This window comes from Meira miltonrushii (genome assembly GCF_003144205.1).
Source record: "Meira miltonrushii strain MCA 3882 unplaced genomic scaffold FA14scaffold_1, whole genome shotgun sequence".
NCBI classification, from domain to species: domain Eukaryota; kingdom Fungi; phylum Basidiomycota; class Exobasidiomycetes; order Exobasidiales; family Brachybasidiaceae; genus Meira; species Meira miltonrushii.
In genome coordinates this window covers 3,194,151-3,216,937 of record NW_020289943.1, presented here as the reverse complement: position 1 = coordinate 3,216,937, position 22,787 = coordinate 3,194,151, and the positions used below count along the sequence as shown (strand labels likewise).

General features: G+C 42.4%; 10 protein-coding genes across 10 annotated transcripts; 6 read left to right on the top strand and 4 right to left on the bottom strand.

Moving 5' to 3' along the window:
- Positions 1-91: 91 nt before the first annotated feature.
- FA14DRAFT_170622 (putative manganese superoxide dismutase precursor) lies at positions 92-1,158 on the top strand. Its single transcript, XM_025500284.1, has one exon. It carries the CDS (start codon positions 126-128, stop codon positions 747-749), a length of 624 nt encoding a protein of 207 aa, XP_025358154.1. The 5' UTR covers positions 92-125; the 3' UTR covers positions 750-1,158.
- On the bottom strand, positions 1,075-2,031 carry FA14DRAFT_115902 (GroES-like protein; the record flags this gene model as incomplete). The annotated part of the gene is made up of 1 exon (XM_025496139.1): positions 1,075-2,031. A coding segment is annotated over one exon (957 nt), but the record flags the coding sequence as incomplete, so codon positions are not given.
- A 711-nt stretch (positions 2,032-2,742) lies between these two features.
- On the top strand, positions 2,743-5,840 carry FA14DRAFT_159703 (HECT-domain-containing protein). The gene has a single exon (XM_025498337.1). It carries the CDS (start codon positions 3,035-3,037, stop codon positions 5,546-5,548), a length of 2,514 nt encoding a protein of 837 aa, XP_025358152.1. The 5' UTR covers positions 2,743-3,034; the 3' UTR covers positions 5,549-5,840.
- Positions 5,841-6,511: 671 nt separating this feature from the next.
- FA14DRAFT_159702 (uncharacterized protein) lies at positions 6,512-9,625 on the top strand. The gene has a single exon (XM_025498336.1). It carries the CDS (start codon positions 6,877-6,879, stop codon positions 9,475-9,477), a length of 2,601 nt encoding a protein of 866 aa, XP_025358151.1. The 5' UTR covers positions 6,512-6,876; the 3' UTR covers positions 9,478-9,625.
- A 31-nt stretch (positions 9,626-9,656) lies between these two features.
- FA14DRAFT_118608 (UvdE-domain-containing protein) lies at positions 9,657-11,465 on the bottom strand (the record flags this gene model as incomplete). The annotated part of the gene is made up of 1 exon (XM_025496305.1): positions 9,657-11,465. The coding sequence occupies one exon, from the start codon at positions 11,463-11,465 to the stop codon at positions 9,657-9,659; it is 1,809 nt and encodes a 602-aa protein (XP_025358150.1).
- Positions 11,466-12,279: 814 nt separating this feature from the next.
- Positions 12,280-15,480, top strand: FA14DRAFT_114873 (STAG-domain-containing protein; the record flags this gene model as incomplete). The annotated part of the gene is made up of 2 exons (XM_025496075.1): positions 12,280-13,860; positions 13,915-15,480. Coding segments are annotated over 2 exons (3,147 nt in total), but the record flags the coding sequence as incomplete, so codon positions are not given.
- A 36-nt stretch (positions 15,481-15,516) lies between these two features.
- FA14DRAFT_159701 (Ca-transporting ATPase) lies at positions 15,517-18,771 on the bottom strand. Its single transcript, XM_025498335.1, has one exon. It carries the CDS (start codon positions 18,654-18,656, stop codon positions 15,591-15,593), a length of 3,066 nt encoding a protein of 1,021 aa, XP_025358148.1. The 5' UTR covers positions 18,657-18,771; the 3' UTR covers positions 15,517-15,590.
- Positions 18,772-19,095: 324 nt separating this feature from the next.
- Positions 19,096-20,415, top strand: FA14DRAFT_159699 (uncharacterized protein). Its single transcript, XM_025498334.1, has 4 exons — positions 19,096-19,713; positions 19,780-19,886; positions 19,943-20,209; positions 20,276-20,415. Exons 1-3 carry the CDS (start codon positions 19,238-19,240, stop codon positions 20,041-20,043), a joined length of 684 nt encoding a protein of 227 aa, XP_025358147.1. The 5' UTR covers positions 19,096-19,237; the 3' UTR covers positions 20,044-20,209; positions 20,276-20,415.
- Positions 20,142-20,420, bottom strand: FA14DRAFT_117270 (uncharacterized protein; the record flags this gene model as incomplete). The annotated part of the gene is made up of 2 exons (XM_025496224.1): positions 20,142-20,209; positions 20,276-20,420. 2 exons carry the CDS (start codon positions 20,418-20,420, stop codon positions 20,142-20,144), a joined length of 213 nt encoding a protein of 70 aa, XP_025358146.1.
- Positions 20,421-21,412: 992 nt separating this feature from the next.
- On the top strand, positions 21,413-22,726 carry FA14DRAFT_117468 (TPT-domain-containing protein; the record flags this gene model as incomplete). The annotated part of the gene is made up of 1 exon (XM_025496233.1): positions 21,413-22,726. One exon carries the CDS (start codon positions 21,413-21,415, stop codon positions 22,724-22,726), a length of 1,314 nt encoding a protein of 437 aa, XP_025358145.1.
- Between the last annotated feature and the right edge of the window lie 61 nt (positions 22,727-22,787).

The following is a 22,787-nucleotide window of genomic DNA, read 5'->3' as shown; positions in this document are numbered from 1 at the left end:
ACGCAATTCATAAGTAGATGCACCACTTCATTGTTTGGATATTAAAAGACTTCAAGACTGAATTACACGCCACATCATTCTTGCTTCCTAACTATCATCTTACTGCTAGATAATAATCAATCATAATGGCCGCCGCAAACGAACACACTCTTCCTCAATTGCCATATGCATACAATGCATTGGAGCCTGCCATCAGTGCTCAAATTATGGAAATCCATCATTCAAAGCATCATCAAGCTTACGTCAACGGTTTAAATGCCGCCGAAAAGGCATACGCTCAAGCAGCTCAATCAGCTGACGTTCGTAAACAAATCGAATTGCAATCAGCCATCAAATTCAACGGTGGTGGTCATTTGAACCACTCCTTGTTCTGGAAAAATTTGGCACCTCAAAAAGAAGGTGGAGGTCAATTGAAAGACGGACCTTTGAAACAAGCAATCGATAAAGATTTTGGCGGATTGGACAAACTCAAAGAACACTTTAACAAAACTACAGCTGCCATCCAAGGATCCGGTTGGGGCTGGGTCGGTTATAACTCTTTCAACCAACGTTTGGAAGTCGTCACCGCAAAGGATCAAGACCCACTCACATCCCATTACCCAATCATTGGTGTAGATGTTTGGGAACATGCATACTACTTGCAATACCAAAACTTGCGCCCTAAATACCTTGAGGCTATCTGGTCCGTTGTCAACTTCCAAGAAGCCGAAAAACGTTTCCAAGAAGCTCAAAAGAAAGCTCAACTTTGACTCGTTGAGAATCAGAAAGCTAAAATTTGAACACATGTAGGGTTAAAAGAATGAAATGAGATTGAATTGCGAAATAATAGTATGTCTACATTTCTTCAACCAAATCATCGTCGATCTTACCGAAAATTCACTTGCCAGTTGTTGAATCGGATGAGAAGTCGTTGAATCGGATAAAGATTTTTCGACGTTTTAGGGTGTTCTGTCCCATCATATTCTCGATTAAAGTCTTAGCAATATTCCTCATTTGTTTTGCATCATGATCGGGTGTCACTTTGAACGATTTAGGAGAATACGGTTCCAGAATCACTTTGTTTTTGTACATCTCCACCAACGTTTTCAGTAATTCTTCACGTTCCTTTAATCCGTTTTGTGCATACCACTTATTCATCATAAATCCACGAATTGCCATATTTTGAAAGATTATCAAACCTGCTGGAACAGTAAGTGGTTGTCTAGACATTGCTCCGTAGGTGATCAAAGTTGAATTTGTGCTCATAAGCTTGGCCATATCTGCATTTGCTTGGCCACATACTGCGTTTAAACCCAATTTGATCTGTCTATCACCCAAGATTGTCTTTATCCTTTCTTTCAACCCGCTATTGCGATCCGCCAAGTGCTCATAAGAGAACAAATAAGCTTTGCAACTTTCATCCCCTTTGCTGTAAGAATCAAAGGCTTTTTGTAGTTCTTCGGAATAGGCGTTACTTCTTATGAAGTTAATGGAAGCCACTTTTAGTTTGCGAGACGCAATCTGAGCAACTGCTTGTCCAACGGCTGAATTGGCAGCGTTTTGAACGATTACATCTTTTTTCGGATCCAATTGATGAAAATCATGTAACATTCTGTATGCCGTTGCAGGATTAACTTGTAAGGTAGAAGCCATATAAGGTGTAATTTGACTTTCTTTTCTATTTGGAATTTTGATTACATCATTTGCATTGCAAATTAAACCACTTCTCCAAGTTCCAATTTGTGGTTTTGAAAAGATTACCCAATCACCTCTTTTTAATCCGTTCAAATCGCCATTTTCTGATAATTTTTCAACAACACCAAAACCTTCATTTCCTCCTATCCAAACTTCTTCTTCTATTCCGGGAAGTTTTTGTTTTTCCGGTTTAGCAGGATAAACGCCTTGGATCACATTGAAATCTGCCGGATTTACTGATGCATGACCAATTTTGACAAATATTTCACCTTCTTTGAGATTTTTTGTGTCTATATCCCATACGTGACCTTCTAACTTTCCTCTTGGATCTCCATTTTCTTTATAGATCAAACCTTGGATACGTTCACCATTGATGGCGGTATTGTGAAATGTTCTTTGTTGTCGACATAGTTGGACAGTGGACCATCTCTGTAATTGACTAATTGCAGACCGTCTAATGGTTGTTCTACTTGCATTTATACATGTTAACATTTTGACATTCTAATGATGAAGGAAGCATGTCAATGAGCGGGGTATTAACTGGCTTGTGCATTTTTAGGAAAGCAAAAGATCTTCTCTCTAGCGCGAGTTCAACTGAGTTTCAATTCTCATCAGTGGCTGAATACGATTGCAACAAAAGTGTGCTTCCTGATATAGAAAGACGTATTAATATTCCATACGCCCATAGAGTCATGCCTTACTCTTCCCTCTTAAAGCGGCGGCAACTCATTTGGCAGATCCGAACGGGCCTTTATCAATAATAAATCACACCAGTCACACACAATCCTGCGCCTGCGCATCAATTGACGGCTCAAGCAGCCGATCGAATCAATTTGCACACAAAAAAAGAAAAAAAAAAGAAAAGGATGCTGTGCGCTGAGCATTTAAAATACATACACGCGAACGAATAGACTGATAAAATGGGCAGGGTTATGTCATGTGTTCATCCAAATCGATGAGGGGTGAGCTGCTGCTGCTGCTGCTTCTGCAGGCACAAATTGTAAAGTAAGGCGTTTTTGCCCTTTTTTGAGCCACAGCAGCAAGACAGCAGGGTGTGTGTGTATGTGTGCGGATTGTTAAAGCCGTGATTGAATTGATCGTTCGATATGCATCATCTTCAAACTATAGAATCATCCTCCATCATTCTTATCCTGAACTCACCAGGAACGATCTTGAGAAGGATTGACACCCACCAATAAGGACATCTGTGAAGGAACATCTTTGGGTTGCGATTAGAACATCTCAAACTTCGACTTCAACCGGTGGAAAACGATCCCAGATCTCTTACAGCATTCCCTCTGATTTGCCATCTCTACTTTCTCACCTATAGAGCAGCTTCACCTACTCTTACTCTCTCGATATGGTCAACACTGTTGCACCCGGCCAACTGAGCCGTAAGATTCGAATCACCGTCGTCGCCGCTGATGGATTGTCCAAACGTGATGTCTTTCGTCTTCCAGATCCATTTGCCATCGTCACAGTTGACGGCGAACAAACTCATACGACTTCTGTCATCAAAAAGACGTTAAACCCTTATTGGAGCGATAGTTTCGATGTCTCAGTCAAAGATTCATCCGTTTTAGCAGTTCAAATCTTTGATCAAAAGAAGTTCAAGAAGCGCGATCAAGGCTTCTTGGGTGTAATTAATGTTTCAGTCGCCGAGGTGATCGATCTGGAATTAGGCGGGAAAGTTCTCTTGACCCGTGACCTCAAACGCTCCAATGACAACCTCGTCGTACATGGAAAGATCATCATCGAATTAAATACAGACATCACAAAGCCGATCAACAATCACAGCGGTGCAGGACCAACAAGCGCATTATCCGTTCCAAATGCGTCCACCAATGCATCTTCCACATCTTTGGCATCCAGTGCCAGACCCGATGGTCACCAAGCGGCAGGCTCAAACGGCGACTCATCAAGCGCAAGAGCAGAACAAAGCACAAATGGAAATGCCACAGCTCATACGACCGGCACAATCTCATCAGCAAGGCCATCATCAAGCTCCATTGCTGCAAATCCAAGCGGTGCCTCTTCTTCGGCTGTGCCAACTTCTAGCCCTGCTCCTGGATCAAGCGGTGCAAACGCAACGACAGCATCCGGAGCTCGTCAAGACGCAGGGCGCGATGATGCCGGCCTTCCACCAGGATGGGAACGTAGAACGGATCATTTAGGTCGTACCTACTATGTTGACCACAACACCCGCAGCACAACTTGGACACGGCCAACAATGTCGAGCAATGGTAGTCAACAAGCTGCTCAAGCAACTGCTGCTGATCGTCAACGTCACAGCAACCGAGCTTTGGCTGATGAAATGCTGGGAGTAGGTAATGATGGCGATACAAGCAGCAGAGCAGGCTCTTCAATCGCTCCTGCTGCTGGTAGCAACTCTGCTCTGGCAACTGGTTCCGCGACATTGGCCGGTTCAGGACCACTTCCTCCAGGATGGGAACAAAGAAACACTCCCGAAAATCGTCCATACTTTGTCGATCACAATACCCGTACTACGACTTGGGTCGATCCTCGTCGTCAACAAATCTTGCGTGTGATGGGTCCCAACGGAAACAATCTCACTGTTCAGCCACAAAGTGTTTCACAATTGGGCCCTTTGCCAAGTGGATGGGAGATGCGTTTGACGTCAACTGCCCGGGTCTACTTCGTGGATCACAACACCAAAACTACAACTTGGGACGATCCTCGCTTGCCATCTAGCTTGGATCAAAATGTACCGCAATACAAGCGTGACTTCCGTCGCAAGTTGATCTACTTCCGTTCTCAACCTGCTTTACGTCCTATTCCAGGACAATGTCACATCAAAGTCCGTCGTACGCATATTTTCGAGGATTCATACGCAGAGATTATGCGTCAACAACCTAATGATCTTAAGAAGCGTTTGATGATCAAATTCGACGGTGAAGATGGATTGGATTATGGTGGTCTTTCTCGTGAATTCTTCTTCTTGTTGAGTCACGAAATGTTCAATCCTTTCTACTGTCTATTCGAATATTCTGCCCACGACAATTACACTCTACAAATCAACCCTCACAGTGGTGTCAATCCTGAACATTTGAACTACTTCAAGTTTATCGGTCGCGTTCTTGGTTTGGCAATCTTCCATCGTAGATTCTTGGATGCATACTTTATCGTTTCGTTCTACAAGATGATTCTCAAAAAGAAGATTCAACTTGCCGATTTGGAAGGAGTGGACGCAGACTATTACCGTTCCTTACAATGGATGCTCGACAATTCAATCGTGGATGTTGTTGATGAGACATTCACTGCAGTCGAAGACAAGTTTGGTGAAATCGTCACTGTTCCTTTGAAAGCAGGAGGTGAAGACATTGAGGTGACGGATGAAAACAAGAAAGAGTACATCGAATTGATGACTGAATGGCGTATCGTTCGTCGTGTTGAAGAGCAATTCAAAGCTTTCATTAGCGGTTTCACAGAATTGATTCCACAAGATTTGATCAATGTGTTTGATGAACGTGAATTAGAACTATTGATTGGTGGTATGTCAGAAATTGATGTCGATGACTGGAAACGATTCACAGATTACCGTGGATTTACAGAACAAGATGATGTCGTTCAATGGTTCTGGCAATGCGTTCGTTCATGGCCACCAGAGCGTAAATCACGTTTGTTACAATTTGCAACGGGTACTTCACGTATTCCTGTCAATGGATTCAAAGATTTACAAGGAAGTGATGGACCACGTAGATTCACGATTGAAAAGTCTGGAGAAGTTACGCAATTGCCAAAGAGTCACACGTGCTTTAACCGTATCGATTTGCCACCTTATTCATCAAAAGAGATTCTGGAAGAAAAGTTGGTTTGGGCTGTTGAAGAAACTGTCGGATTTGGACAAGAATAAATGGTATTATCTCCGCTTTCTTTCTCTGTATCACATCTATTCATATTCATTCTTTCTTTAAAAGTGTTTTGTATATACTTCTTTCGGGTTAAACCTTTTATTTTCATACATTTATTCATCTGCATACACACTCTGATTTCGAATAATAGGACAGTCTTTTTTTTCCCATATGAATATGTACAAGATGAAAGTCAGCGATGCAGGGTTTACATAGTGGAGAAATGGCTTGCTTCTACAAGCCGAAGAGAATGAAAAGAAGATCTTATCATCTGAGCCGGATATAGACTTTTTTCGCATGCATGGTGATCTTATCTGAGTACATGTGCATAAACAGCAAGGAGACAAGACGCATAGCATAGACCTTATGTAGAAGCATATATTTGCATGGGAATATTATGTAGATCATTTCCAGAGCAGGAAGATCTTTGGTCTGATTCTTCTTAATCACAAAAGCCGAACAGAAAAGATCTTCAACGATTATCCCGATGTGACGTTCGGACGAGATTGTGGCGTGAAAGTATATGCATAGTATATGCAACCAATGCGAAAGAAACAATTCCGAGTATGTATAAATTATGCTTTCATAAGCAGCTGACTTTAAGCAACTTTTATATAAGTGATCATGACGCTGCTGCTGCTTGCTACTCCTATCTTTTCTCTTTATTGGGCAATTGTGTCTCTCGATCGTGCTGTCAATTGAATCAAATTAGAACGATCTTCAAATCTCCTTTTTTGGATTAGAACAAAAGGGGAGTGAACGGGAGTTTGACGCCTCTTTTTTTTTTATGCATGAGAACAACACTTGAAATGCTTGTTGTGTGTGTGTGTGTGTGTTGTTCTTTTGTTTCGCTGCCGCGCACGAATCTTGGTTTGAAATCCCGCTATAAAGCAGAGATGTGATCTTACACGGGTACAGAATATGTTTACAGCCCATCTACACACACTTTGGCTAGACTTTGCATTGTGTGCACACACACACGCATGCAGCCCGTATTCGGGCCTAATTGTTCCCTTTTGTGCCGATATGAAGAAAGAACAAGGTGAGAAATCACGAGGTGAAACACCTAAAACGCGTAAAACAACACACCAACACTACCACCCCCCAAATAAGGCAGTCTCGGGCTATCAAGGCAATTGTCCCGTCTTTCTGTTTTTTTGAAGTTTTTTTCCCTTTTTCCTTTCTTGCTTTTAGTCATTCGCACAATTACGTATTAATGCAGATTGACAGTCTTTTAGCACCAGTCCAACACAATCGACACTTTACGCTTAAAACCGATCGGACACAAAAAGGGTTTGTGTGTGTGTGTAATGCAGGGTAGAGTGAACAAATGATGGAAAGAACAGATGTACTTCTGGTGAGCAAGCATTACAACACAACTCAAATTAACAAAGACGATCAAATACAACAAAGGAACAACACTAATGATTTATTGACCGATATTGGGCATTCAATCGAACATCTTGAATCAAATCACCGAATTCGATCAAACATACAATCTGAATCAATAAACTCCCTTTCTCCTTTATCATCCGATGAACAATTAAGTGCGGGATCATCTATGTCTTTAGGATCTTCAACAGGACAACCAACATCATCAACAATGGCAGCAGCAACACAACAAAATGCGTTCTTTCAACATCATCAAGTTGCTTATTATACTTCAACGGCATCCACTTCAACAGCAGCAAACACAATGAGCAAGCCAATGAAGAAAAGATCCCCAAGAAGAGCAAATCAAGAAGGTCTAGGTGCTGCAATGGGTACAATGTTAAACAGCAAGAGTCCAGGTTTAGCAGCAAAGATGACCACAACACAATATATGGATATGTCACCTATACCAGCCTCAAGGATATCTTATGGAGAAATGACAAATGCTGCATTACTTCAACAAACACCTTCAAAAACATCACAATCTTGTCAAGAAGATGAAGATGAAAACCTTCCACCCGGAAGTGCAATGAAGATTGACAGTCCCCTCTCCACACAAGAAAACTCAACGCTCAAAGTAGCAAATGACAAAAATGCAAGAAGGAAGGCTGGCTCATTGGGACGCTTGTTTGGTACAGAATTATCACAACACTGCAGTACAGCAGACCATGAAGGTTACAAAACAATGCCTTTGGGAGGTCCATCTAATACAACGAAACATACAAGCTTGGGATGCGTTTTTGGTGGAGGTATGAATGATACTTCTTCAATGACATCCAGAGCAACTCAAAATTTGATCACACCACAGGATATGTCGGTCAGCATGGATAGCAGTAGCTTGCTTGCTATGGGAGATTATTCAATCGAAGATGCTTCTCCTAGCGTTCAATGTCGCATCCGTCAACAAAACAACTCCTCCAAACAACCTTCGCCGAAAGGGCAAAAAGCCAAATTACCCAAAATACACCTCCCTCCAGGCTTCGATGAACAAGGATCACCAGTCGTCCCTACTGCACGACCAAATCTGTTCAGAAGGCCCAGTAAGGATGATAGTAGTCCTTTGGGATACGGCAAAAAGTTCGCAAGCTTCACTGCACGAAGCGGAACGAGCGCTGCATTAGCGATGGGATACAATCTTGACACCACACAAGGATCACCAAGAAGTCCTGCTTCTACTACGAGACATTCTACAGGTCTTGTGGGTGTCGGATCAAACGATCAACTTAACATGCCAGGCTTTGGTGCTTCGGAACTTCAAGGCAAAATATTGCCTTGTTTCAGCGTGAAGGATGATGGTCTCATGCGAATCACTGCTGAGACACTCTTGAAAGTTTTGAACGGTGACTATGATCAACAAATGGATGGATTCCAGGTTATCGATTGCCGATTCGGATACGAATTTGAAGGTGGCCATATTGAAGGTGCAATCAACCTAAGCACGATGGACAAAGTCAAGAAACATTTCTTGCAACCAGAATTGGGATCTTCCACAGATGAAAATTGTCCATCTTCATCGAAGAGATGCCTTCCTCCTCGTAGTCAGAGTGGAAAAGCTGATGTTCATGGCAATAAGCGGAAAAAGGTGCTGATCTTCCATTGCGAATTCAGTCTGAAGCGTGGACCTTCTTCTGCACTTGCATTACGTCAAGCTGATCGTGCTTTGGCTCATGATTATCCCAATTGCCACTTCCCTGAAGTTTACGTATTGCAAGGTGGCTATTCTGGTTTCTTTACGAGATATAGTGGAAAGGCATGTAAGCCAAATGCCTATATCCCGATGGACGATCCTCAATTCCAGCAACATCGCTCCATCGAATTGAATGGCTTCCGGAAGCAATTTTCCAGACATCGCAGTTTCACTTATGGAGATGCACGACAAGTGAACAGTGACTCAAACTTGGTGATGCCACCACCTCAACAACCGAACCAGAGAGGAGCACATCAAAAAGTCATGACGAGCAATATGATCAAAGAAGAAGACTCCTCCTTTGATCAATCGGGAGGCAGCCCTTCTGCACTACAGGCAAGCGCCTTGATGGCAAGGAGAAAAGGACTAATGCGACATGCAACTGCATCATGTGCATTAGGATCAGCACCAAATATGATCACCACTTCAAGGATTGAGAGTTCTTCGACAACCTCTTCATCGTCTTTGGGCGTTAAGCCCGTCTTGACAAATCGAATGCGGAGCGTGCAAGAAGGAGGCAAAGAAAAGCCTGCGCCTACTTGCGTTGGAGATTTGAGTTTCGATGACAGTTGCTCAATCGGTGATGATTCTACCACATCTTTTGACGGTGAAAATGGAATCAATGATAGTCCATGTGCAGCAGCAACTGCAAGTAGTCATTCACGCAGACTACCTGCTCTTGCTCCCGGTCCACGTCCACCGATGATGTCTTCCTTCTCAACATCTGCAGCAAGAATGCCTCAATTCCGTGCACCCAGAAGAACTGCTTCTTCCAACTCTTTCGTCCCTGCCATGTCTCCAATGGAAAGGTAATATCATCTTTCCTCTCTATTTTATTGTAATGCATCTCTCAACAGCACATTTTTCGTCTTCTTTCTACATTTTTATCATACCAGTTGAAACACATTTGGACATTTTATCGCTTGCACTATTGCAACACTACAATTTATACCAAAAGGACAATCAATTCATTTTTTAAAAACTATTTTACATCAATAAGCATCAGGTTCAGGTTGTGATTGTGACTCAGGTTTATTAAGTTCGGCTTGTGCGTCTGCTGAACCAGGGAAAGGTCTACGTTCTCTTCCTGCACGTAATTCTGCACGAATCCAATCTGCCTGCATTTCCATATCACGCTTGACTTCTATACTGGTTGCTAAACCTTCTTTGCTTTGATCGATTTCAGATTGACTTCTTGGTCCTTTGTATTCTTTACCACGTTTTGCTGCCAGCACCTTTGCTTTTTCGATCAATCTTTCGATTAGAGAATGATCCGTTTCACGTTTCTTTTTGGGTGATGGCTCTACTTCGCTCTCGGATTGTTCTTCCCCATTCTCTTTTTTGGGCGATCGTCTTGCCGGATTAGGATGCGTTGCGCCACCTTGACCGTCCAATTTCGATCTCCTGCCAGCGGTTGACATTGTCAAGTCATTTGCCGGAGGACGTAAGACATCATGTTGAACATCGTGTAAACCGTAAATACGAAACATTTCCAAAACGCCTTGTTCTTTATCTTTGCATTCTAACATCAAATCTGCATCTGCCGGTAAATCAGGCGGAAGTTCTGCACAACGATCAGAATGTGCCCTTCGATCACGAGAATTTGCCGCTCCTGGCCTTGGTTCGGAAAGATGATATTTTGGCGGAACACCTCGTTTAGCAAAAATCGCTTCTGCACGTTCAATAATCTCAGCAGGCGAAAGGGAAGATGGCCTTAGCATATCATGATGGAAATCGAACACCAAAGGAACCGGTGGATCGAGTGATTCACATAACGGTAAAAGTTCTTCAGCACTATAGCCCAATTCATCATTTTCCAAAACGAGTCTACTTCGTACCGAAGGCGAAAGACGATTGTTGATCGTATCCCGAATACGCTCTAATGTTGCTTCTCGATCTCCAAACGTACCGCCACCGTGTAAGATCATAACACCTTCACTTCCAACGCCCATCAAATCCAAGACTTTTGCATGAACGTCCAATTCTCTCAAACTGGCTTCCAGTACACTCTGCTTTGGCGTTCCAAGTTGACAAAATTGACCGGGATGCATGGTTAACCGTTGATCGAGTCTTTTTGCTGCTGCACCGGCTTCTGCAAGTTCCTTTGCAGCAAATGAGATATCATATCCGTACACATCATGTGATGCGAAAGGAAAGATTTCTGATGATAAACGCATCATACGAATATTATTAGCCGCATTCCATTCTAGTAATGGGATAATGTCCAACACATTTTGTCTTGCTAAGTCTTTGACATAATCCAAGCCTTTTTCTTGAATTGTTTTGATTCGGACGTTCCGTGAGCAGAACTTCGGCGGGTCTTCGTTTCGCAAAACTGTATTCAAACAGGCAAATCCTAATCTTCCGCTATAGCCATTACTACGCTCTGCTCGTTTCTCTGGAGGTCCTTCCAATCGAAAGTCTCTTCTTGGCACATCGGGTATAATGTATACGATTGGCTCTTTTGGCTTTTTGGCCCTTTTGCCCCCTCCACCTCCGCCTCTTTTCTTCTTTGCTGCTGGTTTTTCAGTGGCTGATTCGTCACTGCTATCCTGTTTGTATGTCTCTCCCTCCTCTTTGTCCTCTTGTTCTTCTTCTTTATAGCTATTTACCTTATTTGATGCTTTTCTCCGTCTTTTCGGAGCTGGTTTTGCGTCTTCATTTTGTTCTTCTTCTACCTCTTGTTTGACTGCTTTTGCTGTTTTCTGTGATGATTTTCTGCCTCTCTTAGGTGGTGGCAATGGTGGTGACTGTGCCTCTTCTACAGGTTCAGGCTTCACCGTATGAATAGCCCTTACCATTCTACCACTCCTTCTATGCTGTAATCCCTCTATTGCAGGCACACCTTCTTGTATTGATGTTGGATCATTATTGGGTATACCTTGTTCAATCTTTATACGAATAGCAGTTGGCATTCCGATAAATGATCGTGAAAAGAGTGTATGTATTGGATGTATGATTCGAATTTGTCTTGCACTTAGAATTGAAAACCTTTGCATGGAAAATGGAGCGATTCAAGATGGGATGGAAGTATAAAAAGTACCGTATAAAATGATTCCCTCATCTAGAATATATCCATCCATCTTTTTGTTCTTTTCTTCATAATCAAAATTCTCATACCATACCCTTCATGCATGCATACACTCAAGTGGAGAAGACTGACGGGGTAAATCATAATTGGCGCGCTTGTTTTAATGATGACGATCTTCAAGGGCAAAAAGGCTTAGTAAGGCAGAAGCTTCAACACGCGAATTAGCATTAGCACGCGTCTTGTAAGCACACACGCGTAAAAGATATGACTACGCGTTTATAGGACCAACACTTTTGGGAGGGATATGCAGTCATTCTCATGAATGCATACAGGGTACAACTCTCCTTCTTTCTCATCAACATCCAGTCAAAATGGTCAGGCCAACAAGACTAGCCGCGATTCAAAGAACTCATGATGCTGCTGGAAAGATGACTGTTCGTAAACGTCCACCAGCCGATTCACAGCCTAAATCAGGTTCACTGGCAAGACCAACACGAAAGAAGGCCTTGCCTGCACAAAGTAGAATGGATGAAGTTGATACATCTTCAGTAGTATCAGAAGATGAATACGAAAGCGAATTGACCGATGATGATCAGGAAGATGACATATCGGACACTTATCAACCAACGAAAAAGCGAAAGACAGATACCGGAGCAAAAGCAACGAAAAGCAAATCAAAGCCCACAGAGAAGAACAAGACAGCACAACCAAAAAAGAAACAAGCATCTACAGCCATTGGATCTAGTCGCACTCGTAAAGGTGGAAGTAAGGAGGACCTCGCCATCAATACAGACAATGTACTCTTCAATGCGATCCTCGAGTCCGACTTACGTTCAACCGCACAAGAATGGATGGCTCTCTACGTACAGGATGAACCAAAAGCCATGTCTCAATTTTTGACTTTTGTTATACGAGCATGCGGAAGTAACGAGACTATAGACGAAGTACAAGCGACGGATGCTGATAGTGCTGACGAAAGACTAGAGGAAATCCAAAGCACATTCAAAAAGCAAAGCAATCCATCCTATCCACTCATCTCAAAAGCGCCTGCATACCGTAAATTTCGTCGATCGACAAGTCAATTGATGGAACACATTTTCACTGCAGCATCAGAAGCTGATGTCTTGGACGATGAAACATTGATCGATACAATTGTTGCCTGGCTCGGAGCCATGACATCAAGCAAATACCGAGCAATTCGACATACGTCAACGGCCATTGTATTGATGATGATAGGACAAATTGCAAGATTGAACAAAGAGGCACGAGAAAAGTTTGAACAACTTTCAAAGCAAAAAGACGCCGAAGGTGTAAAAAAGAATCCTGCTCGTCATAAAGCATTTATGGACCAAATCAATTCCGTCAATAAAAAGCGCAAAAAGCTCGACACATACCATCAAGAATTGGATGAAGCCGTTTTCATTCATCGTTATCGAGACTCGGATCCAACTATTCGTGCTGACTGCATGGAAGAATTGGGTCGATGGATGTTGATGTGTCCAGAACAATTTCTTAAACATAATTACCTGAATTACTATTGGTGGGAAATGTCCGACGAAAATGCATCGGTGCGCATGGTGGTCGTACAAGGATTGAGAGCAATTTATTTGCGACATCCTTCTTCCAATGCTTTGGACCTTTTTACTGAAAAATCTTTGACTCGAATGATCGAGATTGCGACTGGCGATGTTGATTTGAACGTTCGCATCGCAATGATTAATACCCTTTTACATGTCGATCAATCTATGGATCTAGACGATGACGAAGCCCGTGAAACACTTGCTCGTCATATTTTTGATACCGAAGCCAAAGTTCGTGCCGTGGTGGCCCGCTTCTTTGCACACATTGTCGAAGAACGAATTACGGATGCAAGCGATGAGAACAGAATGCGCTTCAAACAGATGGCATCTTTCTTGGTTCAATTGCTGGGAGAAGAGGATGATGAGAATGATGTAGCACCAGGCGTGACAAAGGTTTCTCGCGCATTGGAATCCATCTTGGCCGTACCAGATTGTCAATACGAATGGAAATCGTTGATCGAGCTTCTTCAGTTGGATCACTCTGCAGCAACAGGACGTAAGAGAGGCGGCAACTCTGCAAATGCTGCTGAGGAAGAATATCGCCTCGAAGCAAGAGAAGAAGATGTTCTATTAGAATGTATGGAAGTCATGTTACGCAAAGCAAAGGCAGCAAGTGATGCACAAGCTACGACAAAAAAGGGCGCAGACGATGAACAGGAAGAAGAGCAGCATGCAGCGATGACCCAACAATTGATGACTGCACTACCAAAGTTATTTGGCAAGTACAAGACAGAATCAGAACGAGTCACGAAATTGCTTGCGCTGTTGCCACACATGAACTTGGCTTCTTATCTCGAATATCAACAGATGGCAGCCTATGAGACACTGTGGGACACTGTGATTGATCAATTTGAGCGTCACACGGAAACACATGTGGTCAACAGTGCTGCAGAAGCGATTGCAAGCATGGCAAACACTAAAGCGCTCAATGCAGTGAATGATGAAAAGCTGCTATTGTTACGTCAAAGTGTCATTTCCGCTTTGCAAGAGGCTGTTCCGTCTTTTGAACAATTGCTTGGGAATGGAAATCTTCAGCATGACGAAATCCATCGTCTTTCAGCTTGCACGAACCGACTGAAATTGCTGTTCCGTCATGTGGATTTGTCTCAAGATATCGACGAAAGTGGTGAAGAGAATGCTAATGGGGGCATTTGGGATATCTTACTTGCATGTACGCAAAGAATATCTTTGGAGAAAGAAGGAGAGGGCGAGTTGATAGAAAACGCAATCGTAATCTTGGGCGTTTACATCATTTGGAAGACCAATGCGATCGTCAATATGGATGAAGGACCAGAAAGAGCCGCACAAGCTGAAGCATTGCTAACAAAACGTCAAGCATTCTTGTCCTCTTGCGAACGGGTTCTAGAAGTTCAAACTTATGACGATAATCTTGCTGCTCAACGTCAAGCTTTCCGACACATGCTGGACGTTTACATCATTTATGCCAATTTGGCAGCCATTGACGAAGAGAGAAAGAGAGCAAATGCAGAAATTGCGCTCAACTTGCCACAATCGTTGCAACTGTCATGTACAGCAAGTGCTCAAGATCATTTGGCAAACTTTGTCACGAAGGAGTGTGAAAGATGTGCGCCTAGAGAAGAGGAAGAGGATGAGTTTGCATCGCTACAAAGGGAAGAAGAATTGTCATTCATTGTCTCACATTACGTAGGCGCGATTCGATTGGGTATTGTTGACATTCGCAAGAGTGCAGATATTCTCGCACGATATGGTCAAATGGGCGAATTATATGATGCATGCTTACGTATCCTCATCGAAGCGATTCGTGAAGTCGGCATCCAAGATCAAAAGCCAAGAACTGCTTGTGCAATCTTGTCTGATACTTTGACGAAAGCACAAACGTTCAACAATGCCGATGAGGAATCAAATTTCATCAATTTGGCGAAACTTTTATCCAGCTGTCTGGTCGTCCGAGGCCCGCATCTTACAATCTTGCAGAGTATTGATTCAAAAGAGGTGATCAAAATGCACGACGATCTAGTCTATCAAACGCTCAAAATAGAAGGACGATGGACCACATTAAAAGCCTTGGCTCAACTTGTGATCAGTCTTAAACCAAACGAAGCATTAAAGATTCAAGTCAGTCTGAACAAAATCTTAGAACAAATTGATCAAAATTCCGCAAGCGAAAGTGATCAAGATGCTTTGCGAACGTATGAGAAACGTCTTGTGACACTAGCCAGCAAAACTTTGTAAGAACTTTCCTTTTCTTTTTCTCATCTGTAAAATTTGTAACATAATAGCATTCATCGTTCCTCTACTTGTCTGATCTACATGATATGAGATAAATGCAGTCTCTAATTCTTCTTTTTGTCGTGAGTGATTTCGCCATTTGATTTGGCCTTTGAAGCTTCTAAGAAGCCTGGTGCGTCGGGTGGGTTGACGTAATTTCTTGTGATAAATTTGCAAATTTCATCAATGAAGATAACCGGTAAGGAGAATGCTAAAACACCTTTCCATTCTTCCCAATTGAGAGGCACAACGACGAAAAGGTCTCGCAAGAATGGAACGTAAAGGATCATGAAGTGTAATCCGATACTCAAGATGATGGCAAAGACTAAGAATGGGTTCTTTGTTGGGGGCTGAATTAGCAAAGAATCCACTTCAGATAGAGCATTCAATGCGTTTAGCATTTCAATCACCACCAAGATACTCAAAGAGATACTCGTTGCTGCCTTTGAACGATCATCGATAAACATGTTGCAGTCCAAAGTGAAAGGCGAAATTTTTTCAAAGGTTGTAGTACCGCATTGATGGAAGTGGGTGAGTTGATCGAATGTGATTTTAGGTCCACCGGCGTAATACATGAACCACCATGCATAACCTCCAACGGTTGCTGCTCCAACGTAGATACCAACAATCATATAACGGAAGAATAGCCATTTGCCGACCAAAGGTTCATCACGGTTGCGTGGTTTGTGTCGCATAATTTCATGATCGGGTGGGTTGAATCCCAAAGCAGTTGCAGGAAGACCATCGGTAACCAAATTGACCCATAACAATTGCACAGGAATCAATGCTTCGGGCATACCCAAAAGAACGGTTAAGAAGATACTAACCACTTCTCCGATATTGGAACTGATCAAATAACGAATAAAACTTTGGGTGTTGTTAAAGATACTTCTACCTTCTTCAACAGCCGTTTCAATTGTTGCAAAGTTATCATCGGCCAAAACCATATCAGCAGCCAATTTGGCAACATCCGTTCCACTAATACCCATTGCGATACCGATATCCGCTTTCTTCAAAGCTGGAGCATCATTGACACCGTCACCAGTCATAGCTACGACAAGCTTTTGCTTTTGCAATAATTCAACCAATTCGTACTTGTGCGAAGGTTCTGTGCGGCTGAAAAGACTTGCTCGCAAAGCTGCTTGTTGCTTTTGCTCCAGTGAAAGGTCGTCGAATTCACGTCCGGTGTATGATTTTCCAGTAAGATCTTCATCCTCTTCAAAGATACCAATTCTACGGCAAATAGTCTCGGCAGTCTTTTTGTTGTCTCCAGTAATGACGATAACTCTGATTCCGGCACTTCGGCATTTAGCAATGGCTTCCTTTACTTCTGGTCTTGGTGGATCAATTGTACCGCACATACCAACAAATGTCATCTTTTGTTCAAATCTAACGTAATCAGCACTGGAATCAGATCGGTAGGCTTTCGGGTCCACTGGCACGTTTTCGATCACAGCCATTGCCAAACAACGTAAACCATCGGCACCCCATTCCAACACTTTGTCTTCCAAAGCACTTCGCATGGAATCGGAGAGTGCAATCACTTTGCCATCACGTAACATGATGTTAGAGCAACGTTCAATGATTGCATCAGGTGCACCCTTTACCAGTAAAGCTCCTTGACCGTTGGGTCGACGGACCAAAGTTGACATTGATTTACGATCACGGGTGAATTCCAAAGTCAGGAGACGTTCGTATTGATTCTCATAAGCAACAGAGACAGCAGTTGCACGTTCTGAGACTGCCAAATTTGCCAATGAATTGTTTACGGAAGAATCATGATGTTCCAACTTTTCTACCAAGACCTTCAAAGCGGCTTCAGTTGGTGTACCGAGAGCAGCATGCAAGCCATTAGCATCAACGCTAATCTTTGCGTCATTGCACAAGGCACAAATTTCGGCCAAAGCATGCACATTGCCACCTTGCGAGTTAATCTTACCTGCAGGCTTTCCGTCTAAAGTGGTGATTTCGCCTCGAGGTTCAAAAGAAGATCCTGCAACGTGGAATTCGTCAATCTTGTTATCGGTAGTGCCAGCAGTCATGAAACTGGTAACACTCATCTTGTTTGTTGTCAAAGTTCCCGTCTTGTCGGAGCAAATCACATTTGTAGAGCCAAGGGTTTCAACAGAGGGTAAATGACGAACGATTGCATTCTTTTTAGCCATCTTTTTCGTACCCAATGCTAAACAAGCAGTAATGACAGCTGCCAAACCTTCGGGGATAGCGGCAACGGCCAAGGCGACGGCAATCTTGAAATAGTAAATTGCACCTTGAACCAAGCCACCATGCGATGGATCATTGAAATGGCGTACATTAATCAACCATACTAAGATGCAAATAACAGTAATCACTTTCGCCAACATATCTCCGAAATCATCCAACTTTTGTTTCAACGGTGTCTTCTCATCTTCTTCGTTTGAAATTGATTTGTGAATATCTCCAATGGCCGTTTTACTACCCGTTAGAACGACAACAGCAACTCCCGAACCGGAAGCGATTGTTGTTCCGCTGAAAAGCATGTTGGTCATATCTTGCTTTACAGCTTTAGTATCTTTGACAACGTCCAAATTTTTGTTCACACTCAACGATTCACCAGTCAAAATTGCTTGATCTACGCGGAAGCTACTCGATTTGATAGCGATCAAACGACAATCGGCAGGAACTTTATCACCAACGGTCAAGCTAACGATATCGCCCGGGATAACGTCAACAGATCGTATTCTTGCATCTTTTCCATTACGAATCACGTGTGTGAAATCAGGCGAATATTCACGAAGGGCGTCAATTGCTTGATCAGCATTACGTTCTTGAACCACACCAACGGTTGCATTTGCGATCAAGATGAGAAAGATGACAGCTGGCTCAACCAGTGCTGTACCTAAGCTCTCATTTTCTTCCAACAAAGCCAAGACGAAAGAGATTACCGCAGATGCCAACAAGATCAACACCAATTGATCTTTGAATTGATCCAAGATCAATTGCCATAAAGGCGTTGGATCTGGTTCTTCTAGTTCGTTTAAACCATATTGTTGTTGACGTTGTTTTACTTCATCTTCAGTTAAACCTTTTTTAGGGTCAACTTTTAGCTTTTGCAGAACCTGCTCTGCAGAAAGCGTCCAAGCGGCGTCCATTTGCAATCTACTTCAATTGAAGTGTCTGTATTAAACTACTTTTTTGTCACAACCAACTTGATCAAAAGATTTTGATCACGATCGATAATGTGCAATAGTCGAGAATATGTTGTGGTGAATGGTTAACAACTTTAAAACTCTTTCCTTCACTCTTGGCGTAAAACTTAAGCCCACCCTCATTCCACGTATGTGTGTATGCATGTTCCTTAGGCCAAGAAAAGGGCACATTCGCAGTCACTCTACTCTAATTTCCAATTTCCGAAACTCTCATTCCTTCTCGGTGCGCACAGATGCCCTGAAACAAACAGCGTGGTCACATTTAAACGCGTGGTTCCATTTTGAGGTTTGATTATGTAATCCTCTTGAGGTCACGTTTCTAATCATTGCCATGTCATCTTGGGTCCTTGTTAGTACTTTTTCGTCCGTACCATCTCCTTCGAACAAAACGTATGATCAAAGTATCTATCATATATTCCATATGATTGATTTGAACCAGTCTATTTCTGACTTTGAAATTGGCACGCGTACCCGTGCGAGAATTTAGACACCAAACGCATACTTCCCGCTTAGACATGCTATAAATGCAGTCCGATAGCCGTCATCTTTGTGTAATAAGTGTTGATGAGAAAATGTTGGCAAGACAGAATACAATCGCCAAATTGGCAAGGCCATGTTGCATGATCAGCAGACTGTTTAGCACCACAAGGCAACAGCTGCAACAATCAGAGAGCGAAGGCAGACCGGCACTAGGTCATCAAGAAGAGAATGAATTGTTGAACAATATTCGACAAGGTAAAGAAGAAATGATCAAGATGGGATTTCATGGACCTAGCCTTTGGATACAAAATATATGTTGGGGAGATCATGATCAATTTCAGCATGTTAACAACGTTCATTACGTTCGCTTTTTGGAGTCTAATAGAATGTTGTTCGCTGATAAATTGGCGGAAAAGCTGGAACCTGCGAGAAGGAAGGATATCGTTACAGGAAAAGGAGAAAGCTTTATCTTACAATCGATCGCAGTGCGGTACAGGAGACCGGTCGTATATCCTGATACGGTAAGTTGACATTCAAAACAATCGATTTGTATCCACTAAACGCTGATCATCTCCACAACCATTTAGCTATTGATCGGCAAAAAGCCTGTCCTACCTTTAGGAACTGATAGGTTCACACTACAAGCAAGTATTTATTCTCTTGCACAAAAAGCAGTCGTGGCAACAGCAGAAGAGGTGAGTGTGATGATGCATATATGTAAGATAAAAAGTTTACATCTTTCCATTCTTAGGTCTGCGTCAGTTACGATTACCGCTCATTAAGCAAAGCACCAATCGCAGACGATTTCAGGAAAGTATTGGAAGAAGCAGGACAAAAGCCAGAAGAGTAAATAGCAAGAGTCACACAAAAGCACTGAAGATCAAAATGAATGCATTGTGTAATTACAACGTCAAATTGAAATTTGTTTTTGACTTTTTCTAGCTATGCTTAGATGGTTGGGTCTTGAACGGGTTGGTTACCTTTTGAACCAGGTCCGCCGGTGGTGTTGTCAAATTCTGTGCAAGGTTAAGAATAAAGTTAGTATATGTGGAATGATTCTTAATAAATGCTGGAATACATACCAGATGGATCTTTGCTTCCGACTTGTTGACGGCCTGCTTCTCCACCGACTTGTTCTTCTCCCTTTTCGGCACGAACGGCGTTATCAAGACGACGTTGATCGTCTTGGGATGGTGGGACTTGTTTGTCGTTGAATGTAGCTTCCATTTTGATTATGTTTCTGATAGAAGATGATGGTGGAAGAGACCGATCTAACAATTAAACTTTTCTCAGATGTCAGATAGCAGAATAAGATGTGAATAGAATACAGTGGAACCAATCTTTTCCTTCGCTTAGTTTTTTTACCAGGCATGTGACATGATCACTCCACCTCCATTGAATGCAGAAAGGGTTCATCGAAAGCAACTTCTTGCATATACGCGCTGTGATGTTAGGATGATGTCATCATTGCTTTAGCACTAAGACAATCTCTAACAGCAAATGCAATTTACTACTTCCCGCACCACTTCATTCTATCTGGGTGACGGGCCAGACTTATTGATTGTTTTTGTGAAACCCAGGATTTAACCTGTACGTGCATACGTGTTTATTGGGGCGCCAGTGCCTTAATGCGTCTTAAGATTTTTAAAGGAAATTCATCAAACTTTCAAGTGCAAATAGAGTGATGTAGTGCCAAACACGGGAACGGGAGATATAAGACACAGAATTCTTTTATCTGTTTCTATACCATCAAACTTGTTCATCTTGTTCCTTAATTGCAATCATGATCACAACTACGATATAATCACCTTTCACCTCACAATTGCTATTCATTTTGCCCCACTTGCTCCCATTTTACGCCAAGAATTTGCGCAATTGACAATTTCATCACAGCCACTCATTGCATAATTGGCGTACGTATACCAACATCAACTACAGCCACACACACAAAATAGTCGACATACCCATGCTGGATCGTACAATATAGCAACCTCTTTCATCACCCTCGATTGATCGTTTATCAATCATCTCCTCTAATCGCGGCTGGAACCGCGATTGATTGAATGGATAAAATGTTACCATTACCTTCAACCACCGCACAACGGTCACGACCACAACCTATTCAAGTTTTATCAGATGCTCGCTCTTCTTTGGGACAGGCCTTTCAAGTGGACGAAAAGGATGTAGAAGAAGGTCTTGTTGGATTTGTGAGACGGTTTATGCCTTCTCCCAAAACGGCTGCTTTCGTTTTGAGTTGTTTGATGTGGTATTTTGCTTCAGCTTTATCTTCAAATACCTCGAAAGCACTTCTTTCCTCGCAGAAAAAGGTTAGCCCGCCCACGCCAGCTCCTTTTCCATACCCAGTCACATTGACGTTGATTCAATTCATCTTCATTCACGCTTTGAGTGCATCCGTTGCATCTGCTACGATCATGCGTCATGTACCTGGAATGCGTAAACCAGTCACTCGAATCGTGTCCAACCCGGGATGGAAGAGAATTTCAGATATGGCAAAATTGAGCGTCTTCAATGTGGTAGGACATGCTCTGAGCACGGTTGCAATCAGTCGTGTTCCCGTTAGTACAGTTCATACGATCAAAGCTTTAACTCCGCTCTTTACCGTTTTGAGCTTTCGATTCGTATTTGGCGTTCAATATTCGTTTATGGCATACTTTTCTTTGGTACCTCTCACTTTGGGTGTGATGATGGCTTGTACTTCTCTATCATTCAGTGCGAATGATTTAGTCGGTCTAATCACTGCTTTAGCCAGTACTTTGATCTTTGTCGCTCAAAGCATTTATAGCAAAAATCTCGTTGGAAGAGGATCGGATAAAAACGTGCCTGCCGATAGCAAGGATGCCAAATTGGACAAGATCAACATCTTATACTACACAAGTGCATGTTCGATAGGGATAATGATTCCTATGGCATTGTATTATGATGGTGCAAAGATGTTCTTTGGGGAGGAATCGATTGGCATCAAAGCTTCTTCTTTATACGTTTTCTCCATGGTATCGGCCAATGGAATCGTTCAATTTGCGCAAAATTTCCTTGCTTTCAGTGTTTTGGCACTTGTTTCACCGGTAACCTATTCGATCGCATCTTTATTCAAACGTGTCTTCGTCATTTGCTTTGCAATTATTTGGTTTGGTCAATCGGTTAGCATTCTTCAATGGTTCGGAATCGTTTTAACATTTGTAGGTTTATACATCTATAATGATGCCAAATCAAGCAAGAGTATTGCTAAAGCGGAAGAAAAGATGGAATTGGATCAACGTAAAAAAGAAATGGTTCTTCCCTTTACTGCAAGAGGAGCTGCTTGGCTTTCTACAGCCAATGAAGCAAAGCATACACAATCAACTTCTATCAGCTTACATGGACCTTCGAATTCGATTCATTCTGCACCTTCCCATCATGTTTCATTCTTGCATGATCCTAGACGTACAATTCCTTCACCACCGCCTTCACGTGGACCTAGTTCAGATGATGAAAGTGGAATGATTACGGGAAAATTGAAAGATACCAGTAGATAGATTGTATTATTATTATATTATTCTTCAATAGATTCCTTTGATTATGGTGTTCTTGAGTGAG